Raw genomic sequence first — 27,450 nt, 5'->3', positions numbered from 1 at the left:
TGTCTTTTATGCAGTGATAAGATCTGACAAGAATTCACCAATAAATTAAGTTCATGTGCAGTATGGTTCGCATCCATCAGCACGCACAGGTCAGGCTGCTGGTCCGACTCTACATGAGCACACAGCTTTTGGCCCGGTCCTTTCTAATGGGAGGGGGATGCTCGTGAATCTCAGTCCGGGGCGGCTGCTGGGAGACCCGCTTGAGGCCGCGACGTGAGCCAGCACGTTTGAGCTGAGGCCGGTGGATGCGGGACACAGACGCCACTGTGGTGACGTGGAAAACATCACGGACGCTGTTCTCAGAATACTTTGAAGTGCACTCTGCATAGGCCACGGCACCGATCTGCCTCGCCAAATGAGTGCCCTACAAATAGAGAAAAACACAGAAAACAAGTCTTGTAAGAGGGCAAATATCGAGTGAACACTTAAAGCTACATTAACTGATTTTTTTGGCCAATTAGAACAAGCTGTAAACAACACTGATATATCATCATGTTCTTGGCAACCTGATGAATCCCGTGGAAAATATCTGGCTCTGTAGTTACTATCTAGTCCAGCTAGTTTCTAACTGCATGTCTGCTCTTAGGTGCTGGGCAGCTACACCTTTGTGTGACTCAGTTCGTACTTGTAGTTCAAAAGCAGGTGACTCACCGAGAGAGCTGTGGAGAGCCAATACTTAGAGCTATGACAAACTAATTGTGTGAGTGTTAGAGAGAGAGGGGTCATGTGGTGGAAATGATGTTTTTCTGCAACCTTTAATGTCTTTAAACTATGTTGAACCCACAAAATACTTGTACACTGACTGAAACATCATGCAATTCAGTAGAGGTTAGTGAAACATTTGCACAACATACACGTCATTTAGCACAGCATACACAGCAGGCTTTTTGCAAAACATCCTCTAGATATTTATCATTTGTTTTTTGTATTATTTGGCCTGGTAGATTATTCTTGCTTGCTTATGTACAGTAAAAACTCCCCACTTAATAATAGCCTGAACTCTCAGATGCACGATAGCTAGATGGGGCGTCCAGAAATCTAAGATCCCCCACACAGCTATGAAATATTCAAAGCTTATCTATGTGACTGTAAAATTCGAGTGTAAAAGCTCAGCTTATTCCCAGCAGTGGTTAGTACCATCTTAAATCTGGACTAGTGGATGCTTTCATTTTGTCGGCCTGGTCTCCAACAACACTGACTCTGTGTGTTTGGCTGTATCTGATAATAAGAGAGGGTGAACCTAGACTTGATTGGTCATTGATTCAGCTAAACCTGCTCTTAGATAACACTTCTCTGTTGCCTTCGGTCTGCTTCTCACTTTATTTCATTCTTTGCGAAGTGTGTCATCAGTCGGTTTCAGTTTGGCAATGACACATCTACACTGCGTGACAGCATAGGTGTTGAGTCATCAGTGTTAGAGATATGCCATATTGAAGGAGTATCCAGCTGGCAGATGGGGCAATATTATTCGTTCTCTATGAAAAAGTATTAATGGCTTCAGCTGTGTTACGAGCGAGGCTGCATTATTTTTGCATTAATGGAAATCTTCCAACATTTCAAGCCTCTATTTTGACGCCACTGCCAGCAGTAGATGAGCAGTTCATGTCCTGTTCATTCTGGCAAATGCACTTCCCCTGGGGATCACATCACTTGGTCAAGTGGCTGAAATGTAAAGGTCCCAGCTTGTGGCCATTTGCTGCGCAGCTCTTTGAATGGAGCTCATTAAAAAAAGCTCTTTGGTTCACAGTACACCATTCAACTATTTTCAACCTGTTGTTTTCTGTGATATTGATTGAGTCTGACCACAGTCACGTCAATTGTTTGACCACAGACGTACTGTGCTTATGTCTTTGTTGTCAGGATTAAGGTTTCTCTTGTGCAATACTACAAAGCTAGTGGATTCACATTATTCAGCCTGAAATACACCAAACGCTTTTTTTCCTTTTTTTGGTGTTAATTGCTCACTCCTTAATGATAAATGTGGCAAAAACAGGTCAATAGAAAATTGTAGGTTCATATAGTTTCATTGCGGCTAAAATAAACTTCTTTTTTTAATTTAGGGAGATTAGCTTTAGATCTATTGTCAAACAATGTCAAAGTTGCTGTCAGTGAGGATTTTAATACAAATTAATGTGAAATGTGGAAAATGCTTTCAAGATTAAAATGGCTGCAGTTACATTTAAAAAAAAATGTGTATATGTGTAATCAAAGGTTTTATCCTGATTTGGATTTCAATCATTTTATGCAGAGAAACTAATCTATTGTGATGGACCAATTTTAATGCCATTACTGACAGGACAATGAAGGTTGTTACCTTTGCTTTGTTGGAGGTATGAGAAAATATTAATTTGTTGACAAAAGGCTGCCAAGAAGTGGGAATTCACATTTACATGAAAATAGGCTATTAAAATTCATGCATGCCACTGTTCATTGCTCTAAGACACAAACAAAACAATTGCATTATCGCACATCCTGCTCTTTGTCTCTGTCTTTGTTCATGAATCTACAGAGTTTTATGCATCCGGCCCCTTGCGCTTCCATATTTGTTGAAGTTATGATCTGAAGCAAATGTCATTCTTCTAATTCATTTGCAGAAGTTTTGTTTACGTGCACAAGGAAGTGAAGTAATGAGTGTCATTTTACTGGAATTATTCTATGATATTTGTACGTAAATCACTGTTATTATAGGCAAATGAAAATCACTGCAGTGGAAAATTATAGAGGACTGTACATTTAAAACCATATGTCATGCATGTTCCAAATATTATTATCTTAAATAAATGCCACAGATATGGCTCAGTGCTTCATACATTCAGAATTGCTGTTACTTTGTTGTGTACAGGGTATTTTTTTACTAATGGTTGCAGGAGCAGAAGTTAACTTGAATGTAGATGATGTTGATCATTACAGATACTGCCTGGAAATAGAATAGAAAGCATACAAATTTAAGACGAGTTGAGTTTTCTTTGCACTCCTCACCTGTTCATGGGTAATAGGAATGAGTCTGTGTTTGGAAAGCTCCCTCAAGACGTTGAGATCTGTCCTCATGTCCAACTTGCAGCCGACCAGCACCACTTTGGCATTGGGACAGAACTCCTGCGTCTCACCTTGCCACTGTGGATCAACAGACAAATACAAATCACTGCACAGAGCTCTTATAAATTAAATATGAGGTGAACAGAGGATGATACACCATGTGGCCAAAAGTTTGTGAGCATGAATCTGCTGCTACAACAGCCTCCACTCTTCAGGTGATGTGCGATCAGGCCTGGCACTCCAGTTCATCCCAAAGGTGATGGATGGGGTTGAGATCAACGCTCTGTATAGACTAGTCAATTCTTCCACACCATGGGAAGAATTTTTTTTTATGGATTTCGCTTTTACAATGAGGGCATTGTCATGTTGAAACAAGAAAGGGCTTCACCCAAACTGTAGCCACAAAGTTGGAAAATAGTTATTGTCTACAGTCATCTTAAAATTTTGGTTCAAGGTCCAAATACGTATGTCTTAAAATGCCTTTTTAAGAGGGGAAAAAACAGAGGATAAATATTGTTTTAAAACTATGAGGTACCACCTCTGCCTAATTTTGGGCCAAGGGGGAACTTAAGTAGCCCAGGTATGTAAATAAGGGTGTCTACATAGTTTTGGCCATAATGTGTAGCAGTCAAAGTTTTTTGTTTTAACTTTAACTTTAATGAGGAAAGCGGGTCAGAGATCACTTAAAGCTCCTTTCACTGAACTGTCAGCTCAAAATCTCTGTTTACCTGCTTGAGGCTACTATCTTCCACCATCACAGGGGCTGAATAATGAGTCTCAGTCCTTTTGGAGTAACATCTGAAATGTATCATCAACTATCCCAAATTGTCAAGTACCAAAAGCTTTTCAGTCTTGTTTACATTTTGATCAATTTTCAGTTATTTAAATAATTCAAACAATATCCAGCCCTTTTAATAACAGCATAACAACAGCTGTTAACAGTACTCATTTTAAAACAAAAACACATTTTCTATTCAAACTATTATGCTGATTTAGATTTGAAAGAAAATGCTTTTTTGTTAGTGTACTACTGAAATTTTACAGGATGATACTGTGTATTTGTAAATTTTCAAATAACAAAATGTGCAAAGCTTAAAGGACTGTGCCACTGTTTTTGTATCTTGCTGCCATGATAACTTTTAGTGTAAGCTGATGTGTCTTATAAATTTGACCTCCTGGTTCTTATTTGTTCTTTTTCACTAGTAACCTGTAGCAACACTCACAGCAGTGCAGCCGTGTGTATTTTTCTTACTACAGGCGATATTGCTGGTTTGAACACACCATAAAAGATAGAAAAACATTGGCACAGTAGGGTCCTTTAAAACCCCATACCCAGGATTTGCTGCACATCACTTGATATGACAGTCATGAGACACTCAAACAGGCCTCAGCAGACCACATTTGGATAAAAGAGACATACTAACAGTACAATATGGATACTTTGTTAGCGCCACAATGAGCTTACAACAGCGCGATGCTGGGAGAAGACAGAGACACAATACTCATTACAGCCCACAGACATGTTTTTAACTATTAAGCTCATTCTCTCTGAGAGTCCATTCAGTATCTCCTCACACCATGGCACAGGCAACCATGTTGAGCACTGTTGTTCCATTTGTTCGCGATTACAAGGAGATGTTTTCTCCTTGTGTGCAAGTGTCGTGGCTGTTACAGGCTCCAGTTAGCTGTGCTGTCGTGCAGAGTGAGCTGTTGCCTTTCAATAGGACTCTCTGTGAAACACTGTGCAAATGGTGAAAAGCAGCAATTTACTGTACATGAGTCACAAAGGACCCATGGAAAGAGAGGTTTATTGTTTGCGTCAATGTTAAGAATTGGTGAAAGTTTTGTCTCGGATACTACAGAATACGAGCTGTTGGAGCTGAGAGTTTGGTGTATCAGAAGGATGAAAATGGAGACTGGGTGTTTTCAGTAATTTCAGCTGACAATTCAGTTTTTGTCTGGTAAGAATTACTGTCTGAGACTTAGTGGAAACAATTTTACCTTAGCATATATTCATGTATTCATGTTTCATCCAACAATAACTGCTACTCAGGTAACTGCACTTTCAAAATACATGAGAACCACTAAGGCTCCAGACATGATTAAGGACACTGAGGTCATGTCCTCAGTAACATGACAAGGAATTTGTGGTGTTTAATGAACTGAGAAGTTAATATTATATGATTACATACATGGTGTAGTCACTATTCCCATAACAGCCAAAACACCTGTGACTTTACAGTAACCCTTACATCATCAGCTGGGGCTGTTTGTTTGAATGTGCATCTGTCATCCTCTGCCTTGAAGTTTGTGTAGCATCTTTTATTCTTAGTTTTATTCTTTGAGAATTGGATGAAGTGGCTGTCTCAACACAGCTTTTATAATCTTCAGAATTTTCCAAACCAAAAGCAGAAGAGAGAGAGAGAAAAAATATGTAGACAGGAGCTGCGAGAATGCTAGTAGGGTCCTGGTAAAGAAGTGATGGAAAAACGAAAGGGTGAGAAAATGTTGCCAGCTGCAAAGAAAGGGTTGAAGTGTTTAAAAAAGTGTGATAGCTGGCTAGAGACGGGGATAACATCTTAGGTTGAGTAATGCTAGATGAGAAATACAGACAGCCAAACATGGGAGATTGGAATGAGCATTCGAAGAGAGATTGGACTGAAGAGAACAAAGGATACGAAAAGGAAAAAGGGAAGTGATAAGGAGTAGAAGGGGTATTTTTCTAGCTTAGCAATGCTGAGAAAGAATAGTCTTTCTAAAAAGAAAATTGGAGTGTGCATGAATTGGTTCGGCAGAGGGCTGTCAGAAATGGCAGAAGAAAAAGTGCTTTGTACCGCAAGGGCATTATTTGTGAACCAAAGCTTGCTGAAGGCAAATAAAAAAACATGTCAGAGTAAATGGAAACAGGACACGATGGCACATTGCCATACTTGAGCACTTAAATTAGATACCCAAGAAGTTGTATCGGAGTGCTTGACGATGATTTCTCCTCTAAACATGAATAAAGTGATCCCTCAACCTGTCACTTTGGCATCCTGTGTATGCATTGTGAGATCAATATATTCACCACTATTACTGAGGTCATCTAATAGGGTCAAAGTTCAAGTTAGTTCTCAAATGGGCCCCTCTGTAGATGTGAGAATTTGTTCAACATAAAAGATAAGTGTTTTGTCTTGTGCTGATGATGTCAAGGATTGAATGAATAAGGCGTCAACTGAAGGAATGTCTACCAAGTGAAAGGAGGTCCCATCAAACGCTCCAATGCACTTGATGCTTAATGCTGATATGTGTTAGTTAGCTGTGAAACCTTTCAGCAGTTCTTGAATAAATTACCTCGTAATTGGAAGGTTTTGTCCACTTAGTTTTATTTACATAGTTTTAAAGGATAAATCTGGCATTATTTTATATTTGTCTTATCACCAGTAAACCAAATGAAAGGCCCAAAAACAATAAATAATTTACTAAAACAGCTGGGCACAGTAGTTTTTTGCAGACATCTCTAATTAGTGCATTTGTTGGGGACTATTTTAAGCTGCACATTTGGTAAACAATGGAGGTTTATAGCACTGTGGAATAAGCTACAATGGAGTTCAGGGTTTCATCATTGGTTTTTATGTTTAAATGGGATTTGTCAGCAATAATCAAATATAGAATATCACCATCCTATCCATTGAGGGTGCCCTGTTTCTGCTGGAGACAAAATGTACCTTAAAGCAGTTTCAGCTATGTTGGAAAAAAGGCAAAAATCAGGACACATTCACACTTTTAGTAATGTGACACTGACCTTTTTCAGCACGCTGTCCATCGTCTCCGGGCGGCTGATGTCAAAGCAGATGAGTACAGCGTCTGAGTCGGGATAGGCCAACGGCCGCACATTGTCATAGTAGGCTGAACCTGTGGGCGAAAAATGCAAACAGACGTGACCAAAATTTCCAGGTCGATTGTATGTAATTTAGTTACTTGGCTTAAAAGTTACGTTTTTTTTGTCACAAGGTGAGTGATTATGGAGCACCTCTGGCAGAAATTACTATGATTAAATGTAATTACAATAAACTAACCCGCTCAGCACATGACAATGAGTGGGTGTGATTCATGACTTTCAAAATGAACAGAGGGGCCTCGTCAACAACTGGTCTGTTGGTCTGACAGTCTTGAATAAGCCAACAGGCAGACCAGTGACAGTGATATAATGAATGGCTCACAAAAACTGTCACCTGGTATTTCAGAATGGCATTTTTTTTTGCGGGGGCCCGGGCTGAATTTGAGCATTGTGACCTGGGCAAGAGGACACATTCCTATCCAGAGGGGACAACATTCTCTCTCCATTTCATTGTCTCCAACACTACGTGCTTTTGTATCAATACACAGGGCTTTGGCAACTAAACAAAAACGGGTTCGAGAGAAAATTCCCATAGAGCCTGGCTGTCTCTAGAGCTGCTGCCACACATACAAACAAAAACACAATACATGGCATTTAAATTATTTACACAGACATTACTTTGGAAATAATCAAACTTTTATGGTTGTAGTAGATTCTTACAGATCAAGTGAAATAGAAATTGCATTATTGTAGTCCTTAATCTGTTTCTATTATATATTTTCAGCATTAATTGCTATATTATTTCTTGATATGAACCAAATATATGTATCAAAAAATAAGAATTTCTCTCTTTTCCTGCAAGATATAGAACATTTTTGATGACTCATCCTGTACTCAGGGGCATATACATGAGCCAATGTAATGTGATTTCAGGTTTCCAGCTAATTCCGCACATCATGTCTAATCTGCTTGTTAGTCATAATACTGAGCAGAGCTATATTTTCAGTGTGTTCAGATATCAGTCAGCAATAAATCTTACATTTTTTCAGTGTACATTACAATGTACAGTACCAAATGGGAAAGTTTGTCCAAACTTTTGATTGGTACTGTATGTGGTTGAGGACTATCCTATAATTTTTTAATATTGAGAGATGTGTCAATGGAGGCGAATAAATCTACAGCTCCAAATCACTGTGCTTTCCAGAGACTCCATGCTCACAAAGCTACTCCCACTATGAGTGATCAAACCATAATCCCTGAACAATTTCATCAAATCCCTCTCAAAGTTATACCCTGCCTGCATATTACATTTCACTCAGAAATAGTTCACATTAAAGAAGCTAGATGCCATTTTACTGTGACTTTAAAATGAAAATTCTGTTATTTTGCAACCCAATTTGTGTAGTTTTGACCATCTTGTATCAGCTGTGATATTTTATTAAACAATGTAGCTCTGTCTCAATTTTAAACAGGGTTCAGGTTGTAAACAAATCCCCAGTTAAACTGTATTGTCTGCATAAATTTGGAAGTTAAAATGAAGTTAAGCACAATTTTCCAATGTATTGTAATTTTGATATATGACATAACATCAATCATGAAAATGGGGTTTTGTTTGCAACCTGTCTCGTATCATTTAGAGAGTAAAATGATGTCACAGCTGATAATAATGGATGGCCAAAACTATGAAAAACACTCACCCAGGTAATTTCATATTTTGATTATACAACATCAACACACCTGCAGGCAAACAAACAGATAGCTTGTGTGGAAGACACAAGCTAAAAAAAGCTGCCACATTTAATGTAATTTTCACTGTGGTATAAAAATCTACCCCAAAGCAAAAAGTGTTTGTCCAGGTCAGACATCTCAAATTAAAGACCTAACCATTGTTTCCGGTCACGCTGACTAATTCGTGCTCCTGGGGTTTACACATGTGAACATGCATGCACACATACACTATCTCACTTTCCCTTTTGCATTTTAGCATTTAGTGAGTTCAGACTATCTAAATATCTGCAGAAAATGAGAACGATTCATTCAACAAGAGGCGAAGGGAACAGGGGAGAATGAAAGCATGTCCGATGGTCCCCATAAACCATGGTCTCCACAGCCTCCACACGTACTCAATGGCAGCAGTGAACCGTCTCTGACAACTGTAGCTCAGCTTCACACTGACAGCTCCACCTCTGCATCAGATAGCCAATGTGATCAGCTGCAGTGTTGAAAAGTCTGAGTTTTTTATATTTGTATTCATAAAGCTGTACAGTTCAGACATTTGTTTTTAAATATTACTGGGATGTTTGGTGTTTTTTTGTATTTACATAATTGCAAAATGTTGAGCTATTTTATAACAGTGCCAGACATATGGCTCCAACAGAAAAGGAAAGAATGTGAAATATCTAATATCTTTTAATCTGTTTTCTGCAGTTATGATACAACAAGCTTCCTGAAGCCATGCAAACTGTATTTATGAAATACTGCTGGCCACATCTGAGCAATAGGATGGGATGCAGTAAAAGAAGTCATTTGCAGAGCTGCTTAGCAAGCACTTTTGGAAGTACACCGGGTCTGTACAGGCTACAGCAGAGTAATTTCTCTTGGTTAGCTGCTATCATTGTAACTCATGCCGACTACTGCAAAATAACAAATTAATTTTACCACACACCTAAAATGATTTCATGTACAGAGATAACCAACTTAAGATATAAGTTATTATTTTCATTATCCACATCTTTTTCTGTCTTTAGCTTCTTATAAAAGATTGAACAGCAGACTAAGTTGTGCATCAATCATGACAATGAGGAAGAAAAATAAATCTCAGTAATTATGATATTATATATATATAATCAAGTCTTAACATATTTGACGACCAGTCATAATAATGGAGCTATCTCCATGACAACTGAGCAACTCCATCTACTGAGGAAGGCAAGAAGAGGGCACGAGCTCTCTAAAAAGCTAGTAAGTGGACTTTGAGTTATGATTGGGTTTTTTGGGGATGAAAGTCAAGTTTTATTCAAAAATGTTCTCTTCTCTCTATTCTATAAAGCCTCCCATCACAACAATGAATTCTCTCCTAAACTTCCCCCCAAGGCAAGACAGAATAAAAAGGAGCACAGCTGAATACTGAATAATAACAATGAAACTCCATTGTGCTTTAATGTTATTTTAAAAAGGCATGTAACTTTCTGGTCCACGTCTGCATTTTTTCAAGCGGAAATAATGTCGCTGGAAATCTATTCTCCATTATAAAAGTTAGGAGTCATAACAGTTGCAAACAACAACAGGTCTATGCAAATAAGCACCACGATTTTTTTTAAAATAAACTGATATAAAAGAGCTATCCAGGGTGCTGATTAGGCAGTGCACTCTGTAACTGTCAATGTAGTAAAGGAGCTAAATTTCCTGCTGGTAGATCAGATAATCAAACTGATCAACAGAAATATCTACAGCATTATCTAATGTAACTGTTTGGTACCCTCACTCCAAAATGTTTAGTCTTAGAACTTGCTGCCCATAAAGACAACGTGAGCTGTGTATTTAGCAACCTGTCTGTCAGGTTTAGGTGATTGCTTTTCTCTGGTGTATTCAGTCCTCTGTTCAGTCCATCTACAGCTTCCAGAATAAACAAGCATCGAGAATCTCCTGAGATTGGAGTGTCTCTGCACTTGAATCCTCCTTCTCTCATCAATGGTTTCAGAAACAGATACCTCAGAGTCAGCTTTGAAAAAAAACTGTCATTTAATTAAACTGTCAAAGGCTTTTGAATTGTGCCATCAACCATCCCAACAACATGCAGGAGGTTGTACCTTAAATAGTACATATGGGAAATACAGTTATTTGCTTTTTTCTGAGGACTAGATTGATACCACTCTCATGTTTGAGCAAGTTGGAGCCATTTTTCAAGTATATTTTGGTAGATGATTGGCTCAAATTGGTATCAACCAATGATGTAGCACAACCCTAATCCTAACCCAGCAAGAAGTTAATTAAACCAACAGACTTTATTATTGCTTATTGTTTTGATACTTTGAATTCATATGAATAATTTCTTTAGCCTGCATTATGCTACTTTGATCTGAACTTGGCATAAGGCCACTACAGATACACAGAGTACACATAACACCATAGATACACACATTTACATAACATATTCAAACATCCATTCGCCTCATCTGTCAAGAGAAGACATACAAGCAAAATCATCTCACAGTAAGAAGATAAAGGAATGGGATGGAAGTCTCATGTGGTGCCTGACTGGCTTGTTTGAAAGTAAGATACAAAACCAGAACAGTGCAGTAATAAAGAGTTGGAACTAGATGGTGATTAGTTAGCCTAGCATAAAGGCTGGAAACAGGGGGAAAGAGTTAGCCTGGCTCTGTCTAAATTTAGATAATATGCCTGTGGGTATCTCTAAAGATTGCACAACAGTTGTGTGCAATGACTGCCTGGAGTCATCTTTGTTGTCACCATGATTATTATCATTTTTACATTAAAGGATAGGTTCAAAGTTTTCCAATTCTGTTTTAAACAACAGTAATGTATCCATATGAACACTGAAAGAGGTTTTCCTTGCTGTAATCATCCCTCCTGTTCATACTGGCTGTTAAAAGTGCAAATGATGGGGGCCAAAATCAATAGTGTGTCCAGTCATTTTATGCAAAAATGCATTTAAAAGTTGATCCAAGGCCTATATGAGGCTTCTGTCTGAGTTAGTCATATTTAATTGATATCTGCCACATTTGCAGTATTTTTAGCATTGAATTCCTTCTTTTTTGTGACCTGCAGTGGAAGTAAAGTAACTATAGTATTATTTTATACTCCTGCACTAAAAAGACTGTAATGATGATAGATATCTACTTGATTTGACTTGTTTGGAGAACTGAACCTTCAAACTGGCTTAAGATAAACTTCAATATGCATTTTTACACAGAAAGAGGATTGTGGATTTTGTCCTCCATCACTTACAGTACATTGTAAGTGCATAAAGAGGGGATCCTCAAATGGTCAGTATGATATAATGAAATAATATTGAAAAAGAAAGGCCTATTCCAGTGTTCATATGAACACCTGATTATTGTGAACCCATCCTTTAATGTGTCTGTACAGATTAAACAACCTGTATAATGTGTTTTAGTGGGCTTTAGAAAGGCTGGTAGCCAGGCCAGATGTTTCCCCCTGTTGCCAGTTTTTATGTTAAGCAAATTTATGCTAATCACTTGTTGGCTTTAGCTCCACACTTTATACACATGAGAGTGATAATGAAATATACGCAAATGCATGTTTTCCCCCAAAATAAACCCTTCCTTTCTTGCTCCAAGAATAGCAAATGTTTAATTATTTCAATAACATGTGCACTTAACTGTAACTATCCTTATTTTTATCATTTTAGAGGGGGTTTGAGGTTGTAGCCATTGTCGTTTCACTGTCATTATTATCATATTATTATGTTTTTTATATTAAATATGTTACTTCAAATGTAGGAAACCAAGAAATCATTCATGCTTATAAGTGAATTCAGCCGTACTATTCCTCATAAAACCAGTATTAGCATATTGGATAATGAAAGTGCTTACTTGACTCTTCATAATAAGGACAAATTCACACTGACACAGACACACATGTACACACACACACACACACACACACACACACACACTCACACACACACACCTACACACTTCTAACAGCAACCCAAGCTCTACCCTCAAGGCTCCATGATGTCAACTAATCCGTGTTCAGCACTGGAGCCGCAGCTAATGTGTATTGATCTGTGAGCTTTTCTGACCCTCTTGGGGACCTGTAGTATGATGCCCCTCATGGGAAGAGACTTCAGACCATCTGTCTCCATGTAAAACCCGCAGAACAGGAACTAACTCATAACAAACACTCTCAAAAGACATTATTAGAGCATTTAAAGGCACCATCCACTACATCATTTCTGTTTGGCAATATTTTTTGACATGTTTACACCAAAATACATAAGTACAGAACGTCAAAGCTAGTTTGAAATCGTAATATCCTGCCTGACGATGTTTTACAAACCAGGACGGAATGTAAAAAATAACATACAGGCTTATATTTTATTTTCTCTGATAAGCAGCCAACAAAACGTCAAGCCTGTGTTAGATGTGTGGCTGCTGTGTAACGTTTGGCACAGTGACGCACAGCAGTCCGGAAAACAGCAACACCATGCTGTGACTCCACATGGCTCTGTCATACTTTTGATGTTTGATGCTTATGAAAGCTGCATTTCCTTTCTTCTCTTGTCTGTTTGGTTACTTGCAGCAGCACACCGCTAAGTATGAATTGTCCCTGCCCCCTTGTAATTTTATGTAATCCACTTGTGTCAGGCTTTAAACATATCTCCTCTGCATTTAGTGGCTGCTTAGAAAGGTTTGTCCTCCCTGAATGATTTTGTTTTTCTTTTAGGAGAATTACACCACATTTCTGCATGTGACACGTAAAGCTGGACAGAAAGCCCTCAATTAAGTACATGCTTTGAAGTTTTAAATACAGAGGAGCTGGTATGTAAGCAACCTCAATCTACATGATACATTACAGGATCAACTATGCTTGTGTATCCTGTTCCTAACATATAATTCATTGAGTGTGAGCACTCAAAACACAAGTGGACTTGAGTGCAGCAGACACTGGGTGTAACACAAAGTTTTCAGAGTACATCATTCATACAAAAGAAGAAGCCAAGATGTGTCGATCCAGGCAGCAAATGTGAACAAAGCATAAGATTGCTAATTTCAGATGGAATAATGGTGTGTCCAAAAGGGTTGGCATGAGTCCTTGTGAGTTGACGAAGGCAGCATACACACACGAAGTTCAACATGCACACATTTTCCTTCAAAGTAAAGTAAATGTGCAATTTGATGCACATCATTTGTTGTCCTATATTGCTGGACAGTAAACCACACTTCTAATTTCCTCTTACAACTTACAATTATCAACAACTTTCATAGCAGTTTCTAACAAATAAATGATCTCAATCTGATGTTAAATGGAGCATATCTACAATAACCAACAACATCTAACCCTGAATCCAACTCAAACATATAAAAAGGGAATGCATGAGAGAGGAAACATCATATAGCCTACTGGAATATTTCTTCATACTTCTCATTACATTTATAAAGATAAATGTGACAGTATGTTGTTGTACAGATTTGAGATGATATTGTCCAGCCCTAATGTGCCACAGGGGAGCACTCATTCACAGCTTAAATGAAGTACCCAGAGGTAACACCCTAACAATTCTTTATTCAACACCAAGATAAAGAATCAGAGAATAACCCTAAATAATCGAAGCTCTCATACATTTCCCTGATTTATAAATCTAACATTGTTTTAATTAGTGAATGCAGATGGGGGAAAGATGAAAGAAATTGTTCAGCATTTTGGGAAATATACTTTCTGACAGTTAGATGAGAAAAATGTCCCTGTGTTAACTGTGGTGCTGGAGCAAGGAGGTGGTTAGCTTAGCTTAGCTTAGCATAATGACAAGGGGAAACAGCTTACCTACTCTGGCTAGAAATACGCCTACCAGCACCTCTAAAGCTTATTAATTAATACTTCCTGCAATCTGAACAGCAAGAAAACAATAATTTGTGGTTTTAGGGGGCGACAAGGTAACATAAACGGTCTTAGTAAGGGCCACCATGAGCTTCCAGGCCAGCGTGAATGCTCTTTAGCAAAGGATATTTCATTCCAAATTCTTCTATTTAAGTTTTAAATTGGGTTGAAAGCACCCTTACACTCTCTATATATATATAATCACCTGCACTCTTTGTTTTTCCAAGTATTTATTCAGACTTTCCCTTTAATTTCTCACCCCATGTGTGTATTCCTGTGCTATAAATTCAGCTTAGAGGAATATAAGCTTTTTATGAATTTCATGATGAGCAACCTTTAATGAGCCCCACTAGGCAGGTTTCTTAATTATGAAATGAAGGGAGGCATATTATCTATTCTATGTTAAATATGGCAAATCTTGTTAGTGATTTTCAATGCTCCAGAGATATCTCCTTTTTTTTTCTTTTTTTTTTCATTCTGGCTGAACTCATTATTAAACATCCACTGTTGTATTTTCAGAGATTTCTTTCGTTAGTCAAGCTCAAAGCTGTAAAGTGACTCATAAGAAACAATCGCACTCATGTTGTATCTTTCAGTATTCACAGCTGTGCGTCATTCATAAGGAACAGACACACACCTTCAGATGTTTGCGGAGAAAATCATTGTTAATCCTTTCTTATGACAATTTCCATCAGAGCACAGTAATTCTCATTAATATTACAATCCTGTTTGTCCCAGTCATGCCCTTTCAACCAAATAGCGCCTTTTCATGTTCTTATCTAGGTCTGAAATCCTGTGCTACATCCAATGGGGGAAGTGGCAGTAAGATTCAACGCCAATACACTGAATTTTAGTTCCACCACCTGAACATAAAAATAATACCACCCACAGAGATTCGCCATTACTGCTACACACTCACGCTGCGTGAAAAGTGTGGATGATACAACTGTCTACAAAATAACAGAAGAGAGAAATCAGCCGGTGTGTTCAGATGATTATCATACAGTAATAGAGTCCACTCAGTAGACACATACACACACACACACACACCTGCTCAGCGTGGCTAATCACTCAGCGTATACGCGTGAACACTTTGAGACACCCTGCAGAGACAATGTGCTCTCTCCTCGTCCAGAATTACATCAATATTCAGTTAATCCTGATATAGCTTTGCTTTGTCTCCACTGTGTCAGGTTGTTTTGCATTTGATAAAAACAAATGATCAGTTTAGCTATGTAAAGAAAGGTCATAAAACAGGTTTCTTACAGATTTTGCAACTGTTGATTCAGTGATGTTTTTTCTCACAAGTGAAGTCTTAATGGAACTAAACTTTGTACTTTTGCTCTTGTGTGGTCTTTTGGTCATGTTTGAAGGCTGTGAGCTGTGGTTAAAAGCTCCAGGACAAGCTTGTGCGTGGACCTTTCTCACACATCTGAGTTTGACTGTCTGGTTTCATTTTATATCATTTACCTTCTATTTTAAACATGGAATTAGAAGGGAAGAAACAGCCCATAGTGCTTTATTATGAGGGAATTTTAAAGATAGATTTGTATGTTATAATCCAGTCAGAAAAACAATATGTTAAAGGAGACTCTTTACATACTGCAGTAAATATTAGAGAACTTATACTAATTGTATGTTTAACAATGTGATCATAAGAGGTTAAACTGCCTGATGAGCAGTGCCTCATCTAAAATGTTACCAAAATCAATTAACAATAGCTCAAGAGGATGAATGCTTTCTTTAATTCAAAGTTTATTTTAAAGTTGTGGCGAATTGACACTACAAGATGTTCTTTTCTATGTTGAGCATAATCCATTTTTAGTGTTCATATAACATGAATTCATGTAAGTGGAGCAGAAACTGCTGGTTGTCATGCTTACTCCTCTGCCGGAGTATGAGACAATAGCCTGAAAAGCAGCATGGAGGAATAAGTGATGCTGGTGCTGCCAATCACATCAAGAAGCAGAGAGAGAGAGGAGAATGTGCATGTCAAAAATGTGACAGACAGATATATTTTCCGTACCACAGCTGGTCTTTATGGGGAATCTTCAGGTTAAGCATTTAAAACTATTGTGTAATAAAATGATGCATGAGGATGTCAGACATTTATCAGCCACTTGCAAATCACAACTGAGCTAAATTCACTGAAGCTCTGTCTAATCAGATTACTCCATTCTGACTTAAAGTTTATTTATTAAAAATGGGATGTGCAATGATAAATTCTACGTGATGCTCTGGCATATTTCTAACTCAGTAAGCACAGAGGGAGAGCGCTGCCAGAGCGCAGTTTTGCCTGAAATCAGCAGTAATCCTGCAGGACCTAAAATTAATGACAGAGGGAGCAGACTGGCATCTGGGCATCTCTCCGTCACATTAAACTTCCCCGCTCCTGTTGTGATTTTATATGCTGTCAAGTTCAGCACAGAAACTTATATTTCTGTCTGCAGCCGTGACTCTGAGTTCAAACTCTGAGAATATATGTGAGCCTCTGATCCATATATCTCGTTTAATAGAAACAAACACTTTGTTCTGCTGCTTCTAAACCTTGCCTTGGGTTTATAAAGCCATACAGCCTAAGAAAAAGGAAAGAAAAGAGATAACAGAGATCAAAATCTACCAAAAAATAGTAGAGCAATAATATATTAAAAGCTTTGTGCACTGTTGCATAACTTACATTGAGTAACTTATATTTTACTTTAGTTTAAGACATAAAATCAAGTAGTAAAAATAAGTTTTATAACTCTAAATCATTGGCAGTTTATCAAAAAGTTAAAAGCATTTTATACTATGATACTTGATACAGATTGTACATATTTGATAATACAGTATGTAAGTATGTGTGTTATACTGGATCAGTTTACAATTTGTTGCTTTGATAATATTACATTTTTATATTCAGTGTTTAATAAACCATTCTCAATCTGATCTCGCTTTCAGAGGTCAGTATATGACCAATGAGGCCTTATTAAGCACTGTATACATTTTTTTTTTAATTCTACAAACATGACACCAGAAAAATGCTAATGCTTCATTTCTGTATATAACAACGCAGCAGAAATAGGGTCAACACCACCACCACCACTCCACTTCCTCTTTTCACCTCTCGGTAATGGCTGGGGTGTTGGGGGTTGAATGGAGTGGTCATTGCTACGTCTTGAATTATAGATAAAGGATAGAGAGGGTCTTAAGTGGATAGATAGACCCCTTGAGTGCCCTCTGTGTGTGTTTTTGTGCCTAAACAAAGTGCACTACAAAATCTAATTACTTTTTTCCAACCACATAATGTAACGACTGAGCCATTATGGGTTTGACCCACTGCCTAAAACATGACATCTGATCCTGTGTGCATCGACACGGCTTCATAACAATTTATAAAATCCATGTTTCTGTCAAAAGGTATTTCTTTCCATGAGCATGTTTGTGGAGCTGACATCTGTTTCACCCTCACCTTGGTTGCACGATGTTGGTGTTAGCAACGGAGCAGTTGTTAGGTGAGGGAGTTTAGTTTGGGTTTGGAACAATGTTCTGTTTACTTCAATTGAGTTCAATGATTTTAGTTGGTGCTGCCAATTCCTACAAAATAATTTTTTCTATCTTGAAATGTCCATCTAGATCTAAGTACTTTATTTTTTTAGTCTAGCCTATACTTGAATTACCTGATGACAATAATATTCACTTTTCAGTTTTGCTTTGCTTTCTTTATTGGTTACAATCCAAATATTTGTCATTGAGGGATTCCACCCCTGCTCCAAAAATGTCAAAATTCTTTCTAAGCTCTATTGAAAAGATGTGTTTTAGTGAGATATATGGGTTAATCTGCATCATTTCATGCAAAGTAGAAATGATGTGAACAAATGTTTGGACATTGACTTGGAAAACAATATTAGAATGTAAAGTCAAAGCAAACAAAGCACCTTATTATATATGCAGCTGTGTCAGTAAAAGTGGCCATCTTAATGAAAAATGGACCTTAACTATATGGATAACTGGCTCAAAGTGTATAGTCTATTGATTTAACAGCATCTAAATACCAGCTAAATTCTACTGAACTATAAAGTATGTTGTTTTGTTACTTACTGTCAGTAAAAATCCAAAAACCACATACCGGTACTATATATTAAAACATGATGATGACTGGTTGGTAGTAAACTCCACAAAACAGCCTCTGTGTCTAAATGAAAATAAAGGAGGATAAACCTGCTTACACTGCCTGGTGGAGTAGGAGTGAATAACTGAATTAGTTAGAAAGAAGTTCTCAGTCTTGGAGACCAATCAGTGCTGATTTAAAAAAATGCAGAAATTTGTAGAGAGAGTGAATCCAAAGTCATGTGTAAAAGTTACTACTGTGTGCATCTTCATCCAGACTCAGTGTCTTTCTTGGACAGACCTCTCAGTTACACATGCACCACTGACTGAAAGACAGACCAGCAGTCCCCTGGGAGTGAGAATGGAGACGCATCTAGGCCATTGATTTTCAATGTACCCTTGCTCTTCTAATGGGCCGCATGAGCAGCAGAGAATCAGACCAGGTTGACTGGAGAACTGGCTCGCACCATGAAAACCTACTGACACTCATTTAGTCCTCACTCAGCTTTCGCCTATGGGCACTTACAACTGAGCACTTCTCTTTGACACTATATCTCTCTTTCTCTCCACTGTCTCTATTTATATATTTTCCCACTTGTCTAATCTCTCAAGGCACTTACTCATATGCTTACTCACCCTCATACACCACAAACACACTGACAGCACTTGGACTAAAAACCCAGTTCTCCTCTATCTATGCTTCTATCCCAAAAACCTCTGAAACGCTTCAACACACCAAGCTATTTTCTGTGCTTGTTTCTGTCATGGAGCCAGGTGCCACTCATGCACGCAGATGCTCACCGAGAGCACATCTGGGTAGTTCTTTCAAGGAGTGCACGTGTAATTGGGGTCATAGAAACTACTCATGAATGAATGATGGATTGTTAGGGCAATCTCAGCCTCTGACTCCATCAACTTGAGATGGATACAGGAATGGATACAGGACATACTGTATAGTGCCAGAAATATGAGGATCAGCATGTCTAAATTGATTATATGAACAAGCAAACAGGCTTTTGTGTTCAGGAATATGTTCGGACATGTTTTTATTGACTTATCAGGCCATCAAGAAAGTGTCCCAGAAAAACCTCTGAACCAGAAGAGGACAGAGTTCAAGGCGGCAAACATCAATGGATTCTTCCACTGTTCACTGTTTTAAAGTGTCACGCTGCCGGTCGAGCCAGTTCATATGGCGACTCATACTTTCACATGCTCAGCTGTGATGCCTGCTTTTTTTGGAGGGTTGTGTTTGTATCCTGCAGGCATAAAACCAGTTGTCATCAGCCTGCCACTGAGGACACAAAACTCAGATTTACACCTATAATTATTTTTGCAGCAAATAGAAAATACACCGGTTCTTAATGAAACCAACAAAGACGACTAAAAGCCTTGCCTGCCAGCTACCTCAAACTTCAAACCCTAATTTCAGAGCCTATTATGCACATTATCACAAAAACAAAACATGTCATGTTGTTGCGAAGTCGCTGATTATTCAGTATAATTGTTCTGTCTATGACTACATAATTTAATTTATGACCTTACTGGCAAATTAGTTGACAATAACCACAGCAGATGCTCATCAAAAGTGAATTCCTTTAGGCTAACACACAGTCAAGAATGCCAACTGCGAAAATAAATGAAATCACACTGGGAAACTACAGAACCAGTAACATGCAGACATTCACAAATCACCTCATACACACATGCTGGATAAAGATCATTTGTTGCGATGTTTGATACTAGTCGCAAGATGGTCAGCTAGAAACAGATCAAGCAGTTGTGAAATTACACTAAGCACAGTCTTTTCTTCTTTGTCACAGCACATAGAGATAGATTAGAGGGAGCCATATGTGGTATCTGAAATGCTAGGATGCACAGAGGAAAGGATGATGACTGTGTGGGGGTTTTCAGAGGAAATGAGAGAAAGATTGAGTGAGAGAGACATTGAGACAGATGGAGAGACAGACAAAGAAAACGCAAGGTAAGCCAATCATGCTCAAGAGTGCTGAGAGGGCACTGCCCCAATACAGTGGGACTCTTGACCTTGACTTGTTGGAAACAATGAGAAAGTGCAAGAGCGGTGAGAGGCTGGCAGCCAGAGTGGATATTAAAAAGAAAGAATGAGTTTAAAGAGATGAAGAAAAAGAGCAGAGAAGAGCAAATCCAGACACTAAAATGTATGGCACATGAGGTCACCTGGGATCAGATTACATGTTCTTAGTCTTGTATTTTTTATTTAAGAGTAAGAGTAAAAACCGCTCAATACACAACTATTGTGTATTTATAATCAACAGTTTTTACAGATGATGAGACTGTTTTGAGTTTTATGGTGAATTGATCTAATGATGATTTTTTAATGACTCCACAAGGTCCATTGCATGTTAAAATATTGCAGAAGCTTCTTACAAAGGAGGACTTGAGCAATTTGTTATGAGCAGAAACTATTTTGTTGATTTTTAGGTGTTTCCTGGTTTTTCTCATTTCAAGTTCATGATTATTTTCAAGCCTAGCATTATAGCGTACAGGAAACATTTATACAATTACAAAACAGACTGAAGGAGTAAGTATTCGATAGATTTTGGTTACAGGCCTCTGAATTGCTGCCTGATTTAACAAGGCATTGAGCTTATTGGTAAATGCACCAAGAGCCAGGTTGAAAAAATGACCAAGCCAATCAGAGCTCTGCAAGCAGGATTAAGAACGGGGACATCATCTCAATGATTTTTTAAAAACTCCCACACACACGGTCTCACTTACTGCTGGAGTATTTATTCATTTATGATGAGTTTTATTCAAGTTGTGCTTTTCCGCCGACGCACCTGTCACATATTTAGGTGTGCAGAGACTTTCTTCAATTTTTTGATGGCATGTGCCACAGCCAAAAAGATGAGGAAAAAAAACCTCACAGAAAGGTTTTGATTTCTTTGATTGACATGAAAAACATTGAGCTAACTGTTCATTCCAACCACCTCTGGTATTATAGTTTAGAGCAAAATGACAACCCCTTCAAAAATGGAAAATAGCAAAGAGGGAGAACATCACTTAAAGACAGGATTAACAATCAAGTTTAGCAACAACTGCTCTGGAGCCCAAGACCCACAGTTCTGGAGCCAAAGGGGTCCATGTTCACCATATGCCAATTAGATTGTGATAATTTCATTATTTGCTAATTAGGTTATTTTTTTGTTAAGATTGAATAATAAGGGCCTAAAGGTGACACAAGCAATATTACCTACAGTAATCTTGAGGCTTAATCTAATAATAATAATAATCTTAATATTCTAAATTGAAATCTAGTCTTTTATTTGTTTATATTGTGCTTACATGATGCATATTCATAACTCTTCACTGAAGCATATTACCACAAATGAGTTATTAAGTAATACAAACACACGCTCATGCACAGAGTGAGAAATATCGCCTCTGTATCACTTTAACTTCTCGTTACACTGTCATGCAGGCACACAGTTGCCAAGTAATGGTCTTGAGCTGAAATCACATTGCTCCTCATCTTCATCAGTGCAAGAAAGAGAAAGAGAAAGACTAACATGGGAGAAGACTGAGGGCTAATGCAGTTGTACACAGAAGAGACGGAAAGAAGAATTTGGTTTGGCAGCAAGAAAGAAAAAAAGAGAAATAGAGTTTAACCTACGAGGCAGGGAGTCTGAAAACAAGGCTGTAAAAGAGGGAGGCAGGAGGTTGACGAGTTGGAGGGGGGTGCAGCGAGATGAAGAATGAAGGAGACAGGGGGCAAGTGTTTGGTCACACAGCAAGTGCCCGATTAATTAAACCCACTGTTTGTTTCTGCACAATGAGCAGGCGGCTCGGAGGCTCGTTCTGGCACCTTGCCTGATGCTCTCTCCTCTCTGTGAGACTCAACAACACCCGACCTGCTCCATCTCTTCCTATCTTCCCTTCTTCTAATCTTAACTCTGCTGTTGTCCACATAGCAGCTCTGGCTTTATATCTTCAAATCTGTGATGAGTTTGTGTACTTTGGTGCTCTGAAGCCACATATCACAAATCAGTTCAGTTAAAGGTGCTTTCTGAATAAATGCGATATTTGATAGGATTCGGTTTGTACCACTTTACTTGCAAACCCAAGATTATCAATTAAAGTCTGATATTTTACCCTGAAAGTATTCTGTTATTGAGGCTTTATATCCTGATGTCATTTTAATCATTCAAAATTAGGGGACTGCTCTTTGGTCCAAGGGTCCATTATTCTGAAACTCCAATAATTTGTACAATATCCCACTGGACGACCTGCTATCTCGATAAAAGAACACCCATTACTCCAAAAATACACAATGCCCATGCCAGTGGTGCAGATTCTGCCATTATATAAGGTATGTACTGAAAAGGCCGTCTGTCATCTTTTGGGTTTGGGTTAGTATGCACTAAAAAGCAAGCATTCTGTAAACTGTACATCAAAATACACTAAAATATTAAAGTTTTAAAAAACCTGCAGGGAGAGTGTGTATTTTTGGAGCAGTTTGCTTTTGTTTTTGGGATAACGGGCTAGCAGACTAATGGGCTTTTGGTCTAATGGGAAGTTTTACGAACTATTGGGGTTTTGAAATAATGGGCTGTCGGACGAATGGCATGGTTATGATATTCGGTGATGAAAACACAACAGATTTGTCTATGAAGTTTCAGTCATTCCCTCACTCCCACTAGTGTCGTTCAACTATTGTGCTAACGGCTCACACTGGCATGCCGTACACCAACACAAAACCACACACACCGACAAACTGAATGCTTACAAACATTTGCCCGGCTGTCTCTCACGCATGCCTGCACATGCCTGTGAATACACAAACACACACCAGCTTAGGTATGTAGCTACATATTCCAGCAAAAGTGTTATTGCATAAGAAATTGTGATGCAAGTAAGACCAGAAGTTAAAAACTTATGGGTATTACACAGACACACGAAATCGTCCTTGTATGCTCGCCAAGTGTCTGTAATCCCCCTATTGAGTCATTAGTTGGGAGAAGCAGGTACCGGGGGGAATTGTTATAATACGGATGTAGGTGCCAATTCACCTGTCTGCTGAGACAGACCCAGAATAGCTCACCGGGACGCACACACACATTTCCTCTCAACAGATTATGGGGAGGTGTAGTAAGTCAGCGACGGTCAGACATGGATCACCAGCCATGAACTAGATTTCAGCAGGTATCCAATTTATTATATTTAAAGGACAAATTCAACATTTTTACTCATCTTTTAGATACAATTTAATCATATATTTTTTTACATTTTTTCCACAGAGATAGATTAGAAGATATGACTCCCATTTCTCCCCACATCAAAAATGAGCCTAAGATTAGCTGTGGTTTGCTTAGCTTAGCATAATAACTGGAAACATGGGAAAAGCTCCAGCTCTGTCTAAAGGTTATAAAATAAAACTCACAAATTCAACACAGTATATCCCATGTGTTTAATATGTACGCACACATTTTTATGCTTCAGTGAGATGTAACGTGTTAATTGGTGAGCTTTGTTAATTTGAGATTTTGTTTCCCTTCTTTATGCTAAGCTAAGATAAACAGCTATAGGCTACCCTTTAAGTGTGAAGCTGGAGCCTTTAGCTGGTTAGCTTAGCTTGACATGAAGAGTGGAAACAGGAAACTAGACAAAATCTGCCTACTAGTATCTCTGCAACAAAGCTGACTTATTGACATGTTATATCTTGTTTGAGCTTTAGAGGTACTGGTATTCAGATACCTTCTACCTCAAGAGAGAGCCAGACTAGCAGCTTAAGATGTGTATCAATCTTCTCATCTAACTCTCACAAACCTTTTTTTCCCAAAATGTGTTTGTTAAAGCCTGGTGCCACTCAGGTTCTTTCTTTACTTTTACCTCTACAGCTTTTAATATCACTCTCTTATAGGTCATGTTCGAAAAAAGGCAAATAAGTTAGTTACTGTTGTTTTATAACTCAGTAAAAATTCATCAAAAAAGTCAACATTTGGGTTGCCAGGTTGTAAAAATCCCCTTTTGGCTGGTGTGTATCCTCTCATAAACTCTTTATAAGTATTCTTTATTAAAAAATAATACTATTTTTCTCTCCCGGTTGCACAGATGCTCAGAAATAGATTTTTGTTAAATGTATTTATGGAGAAGGTTTAGCAAAACTTGGCTAAGCATGAAGACTCTTTCACAAACACCTCACACATCCTAATCATCAAGGTACACACATTCACACCTATCCAGCCTTTATTGTATCCCATTAATAAAACAGTAATGGCCTGAATGTCAAATATTTCACACAAAGCGATGAATTTAATGTTTTTGGTCTGTGCAATGCAGTAAATTACTGTTTAAGTGTTGCATGGGTGCAATTGTTATCAACCACACAGCTCGATGAAAGAAAGGTGTGTGTGGGACAACCAGCAGTGTTAGAGGGTGTTATTCAAACACAGTGGAGAGGCCTCACCCACTGCGTACCAAGAGGCAACACCCGCCTAAGCAGCTGTGGCTTTTAAGCAGCTTGTTTAGCTGGTCTGTCTGTCTGCCTGGGTGGAGATAAATGGGAAGCTCTGCATTAACGCTGCGTTGTGAGAACAAGTTTTAGGGTGTTGTTACATAAGTGGGAATGAAATGCCAAAGGGCCTAAAGGCTAAAATAGGAAGAAAGTTAGTTTGCATTTGGAGCCTGAAAGAATCTGACTGTACAAAATCAGCTTTTTTACTCAATACCCTGCACTGAAAAACTTTTTGAGTGTAAAAGTCAACATTGCGACATCCGGACATATTACAGTTAACTTTACGGTTTAGAACAACATGCCCAAAGCTATATTAGTACTTGGAGTGGACAAACAACTCTGCAGTCAACATTTTTTTTATCTCAAAATAACAAAATTAACTTGTTACAACACTGTCGCATCTATTTGTTCATGATGCCAATTCACAAGAGCAATTGAATCATGTATGCAGCCAATTCTCAGCATGCGTAAGTGTTGCTTTTATGTGGAACAGATAAGTGTTGAATGACAAGTTGTTTATCCTCTCACAGAGCTGCTGTAACTCTGAAGCGTCTGTTTAAAACCAACTACAAGTGTCAAATTAAGTCTAAAGGCGATGACAGGAGTGGAGTTACATAAACACTGACTAGTACTGTGTCTGCCACTGCTGTGCCTACATGTAAAACAGACTCAAATTAGTTTGAAGTGGTTTTTTTTATATATGTCTCAGAACTCCCAACAGATTAACGTGACACACTCTAGCTGTGGCTGCTAATGTTTTTGGCCCACAGCCTGGATGTTGTTGAATGCTCCGAGGAGTCAGCTGTCTGCCAATCTGGAGAGCCTGTTAACTTCTTCATGGCCTGATGATGCGGTACACCTCTCATCGCGTTGGCATGCTACTGTAATCCTGCCAAGAATGGGTGATGCTCAAACCAAATCCAAGAGCGTCTTACCTGAAGTGTCCCACATGTTGAGCTCGATCCGCTGTTTGTCGATCTCGAAGCTGGCTGTGTAATTCTCAAACACCGTGGGAACATAATTCTGAAATGAGACATATCGCTAAAATTAGACTGAAACTGGGAGGTGTGTAATTTACATTGTCATTTTTGTTTGAAGGTATATCAAGATACTTTAGGGTAGAAAAAAACCAATACATTAAATCAACTGTAGTGCAGATGAGGTTGCAATGATAAACATGAGAGGCACAAGATGGTGTGTATGGGAAGTAGATAAGGCCAGTTCTATAAGCTTTGACCTATTTTCAAACTCATTTAGGTCAAAAAGCTTTGATTCGATTATCCTCAACTGTTCAAGAGTTTAGATTGAACTTTAAAAAAAAAAACCCTCAAGTCCAAGACATCTTTTTTTTATTTCTTCTTTGGGACAAAATACAATATGTTTTGCATCTGCTCAGTGTAAGATATGTAAATGAATTTTATTTGTATTCCTTGTAGTTGTTAGTGTATTGTACATGTATTGACATCAGAATTTACACACAGGTAAGATATATATAATAATATTGTATTTATCAGTTCAAAATCTGAATTGATCCTTTCCAAATTGTTTACAGTACCATGCATGTTCCTGCATAGTGAGATTAAGATTATTTTATGCAGTCATTCACAAAAAGTGTCATGTCCAGTAGTTAATATCTTTAAGAGACAAACTCTGGTGCCTAAATTGTTTTATCCTGATTGTTGATTAGACAACCAGAGTATTTGGACCCCACACTACAACATGTCTCTCTGCAGCACACAACCTACACATGCACATGTACACGCACAGGTGGTCATTCAGCGTGTTGCTCAGAGGAATTTTGGTTGCTGTGATGTTTTTGTATTTACAGACCAGATTGCTCCAGTTCAGCGACCGACGGCAGCACACGCGCGCGGTGCGCAAAAGCGCACAAACTACCAGCGTTTAATGCGCTGTAGAAACACAAGATATGAGCAGGGATCTGAAGCCCAAAGTGGTTTATCGTTTTTTTGTTTTATGTTGTGTTTATTTGTTGCTTTGCTTTTATAATAGAGAACAGAGAACATTGTATAAAAAATAGAGAACCCTATCTAAAGAAATCACCCCTGGGTGTCATTCTGCTCCAATTTACAGTGCGTCAGTTCGTGGTGAGAAAAGGACAAAGTCACATTAAAATAAATAAATGTAAACAAATAAAGTCATCAGTCGTCAGTTTCCAGAATGTAGGTTATTCACGCAGGTTTTGAAGTTTTACTGGAAATGTCAGACTACGTCGAGACTTTGTGCTGCTATATGGTTTAAGGGTTTTACGCACATGTATTGCAGTCATCACCCATGCGTTTATCTTTATGTAATCCTGCCTTACCTCTGGGTACGAGTCTTTGGCAAAAACGTGGAGGAGAGCCGTCTTTCCACACTGCGTGTCACCGACAACCACAATCTTACAGCGAAGTAATCCTTTGCTCTCCAT

At 38.4% G+C, this 27,450-nt stretch overlaps 1 protein-coding gene across 1 annotated transcript; it reads right to left on the bottom strand.

Annotated features, from left to right (window-relative positions):
- Nucleotides 1-109: 109 nt before the first annotated feature.
- LOC128380880 (rho-related GTP-binding protein RhoN-like) lies at nucleotides 110-27,450 on the bottom strand. Its single transcript, XM_053340755.1, has 5 exons — nucleotides 27,346-27,450; nucleotides 25,958-26,045; nucleotides 6,821-6,930; nucleotides 2,980-3,114; nucleotides 110-364 (listed from the first exon to the last, which is right to left on the bottom strand). Exons 1-5 carry the CDS (start codon nucleotides 27,448-27,450, stop codon nucleotides 110-112), a joined length of 693 nt encoding a protein of 230 aa, XP_053196730.1.

This window comes from Scomber japonicus, chromosome 20 (assembly GCF_027409825.1).
Source record: "Scomber japonicus isolate fScoJap1 chromosome 20, fScoJap1.pri, whole genome shotgun sequence".
Classification (NCBI taxonomy): domain Eukaryota; kingdom Metazoa; phylum Chordata; class Actinopteri; order Scombriformes; family Scombridae; genus Scomber; species Scomber japonicus.
The sequence above is the reverse complement of the archived record's forward strand: the minus strand, read 5'-3'. Positions and strand labels throughout refer to the sequence as shown.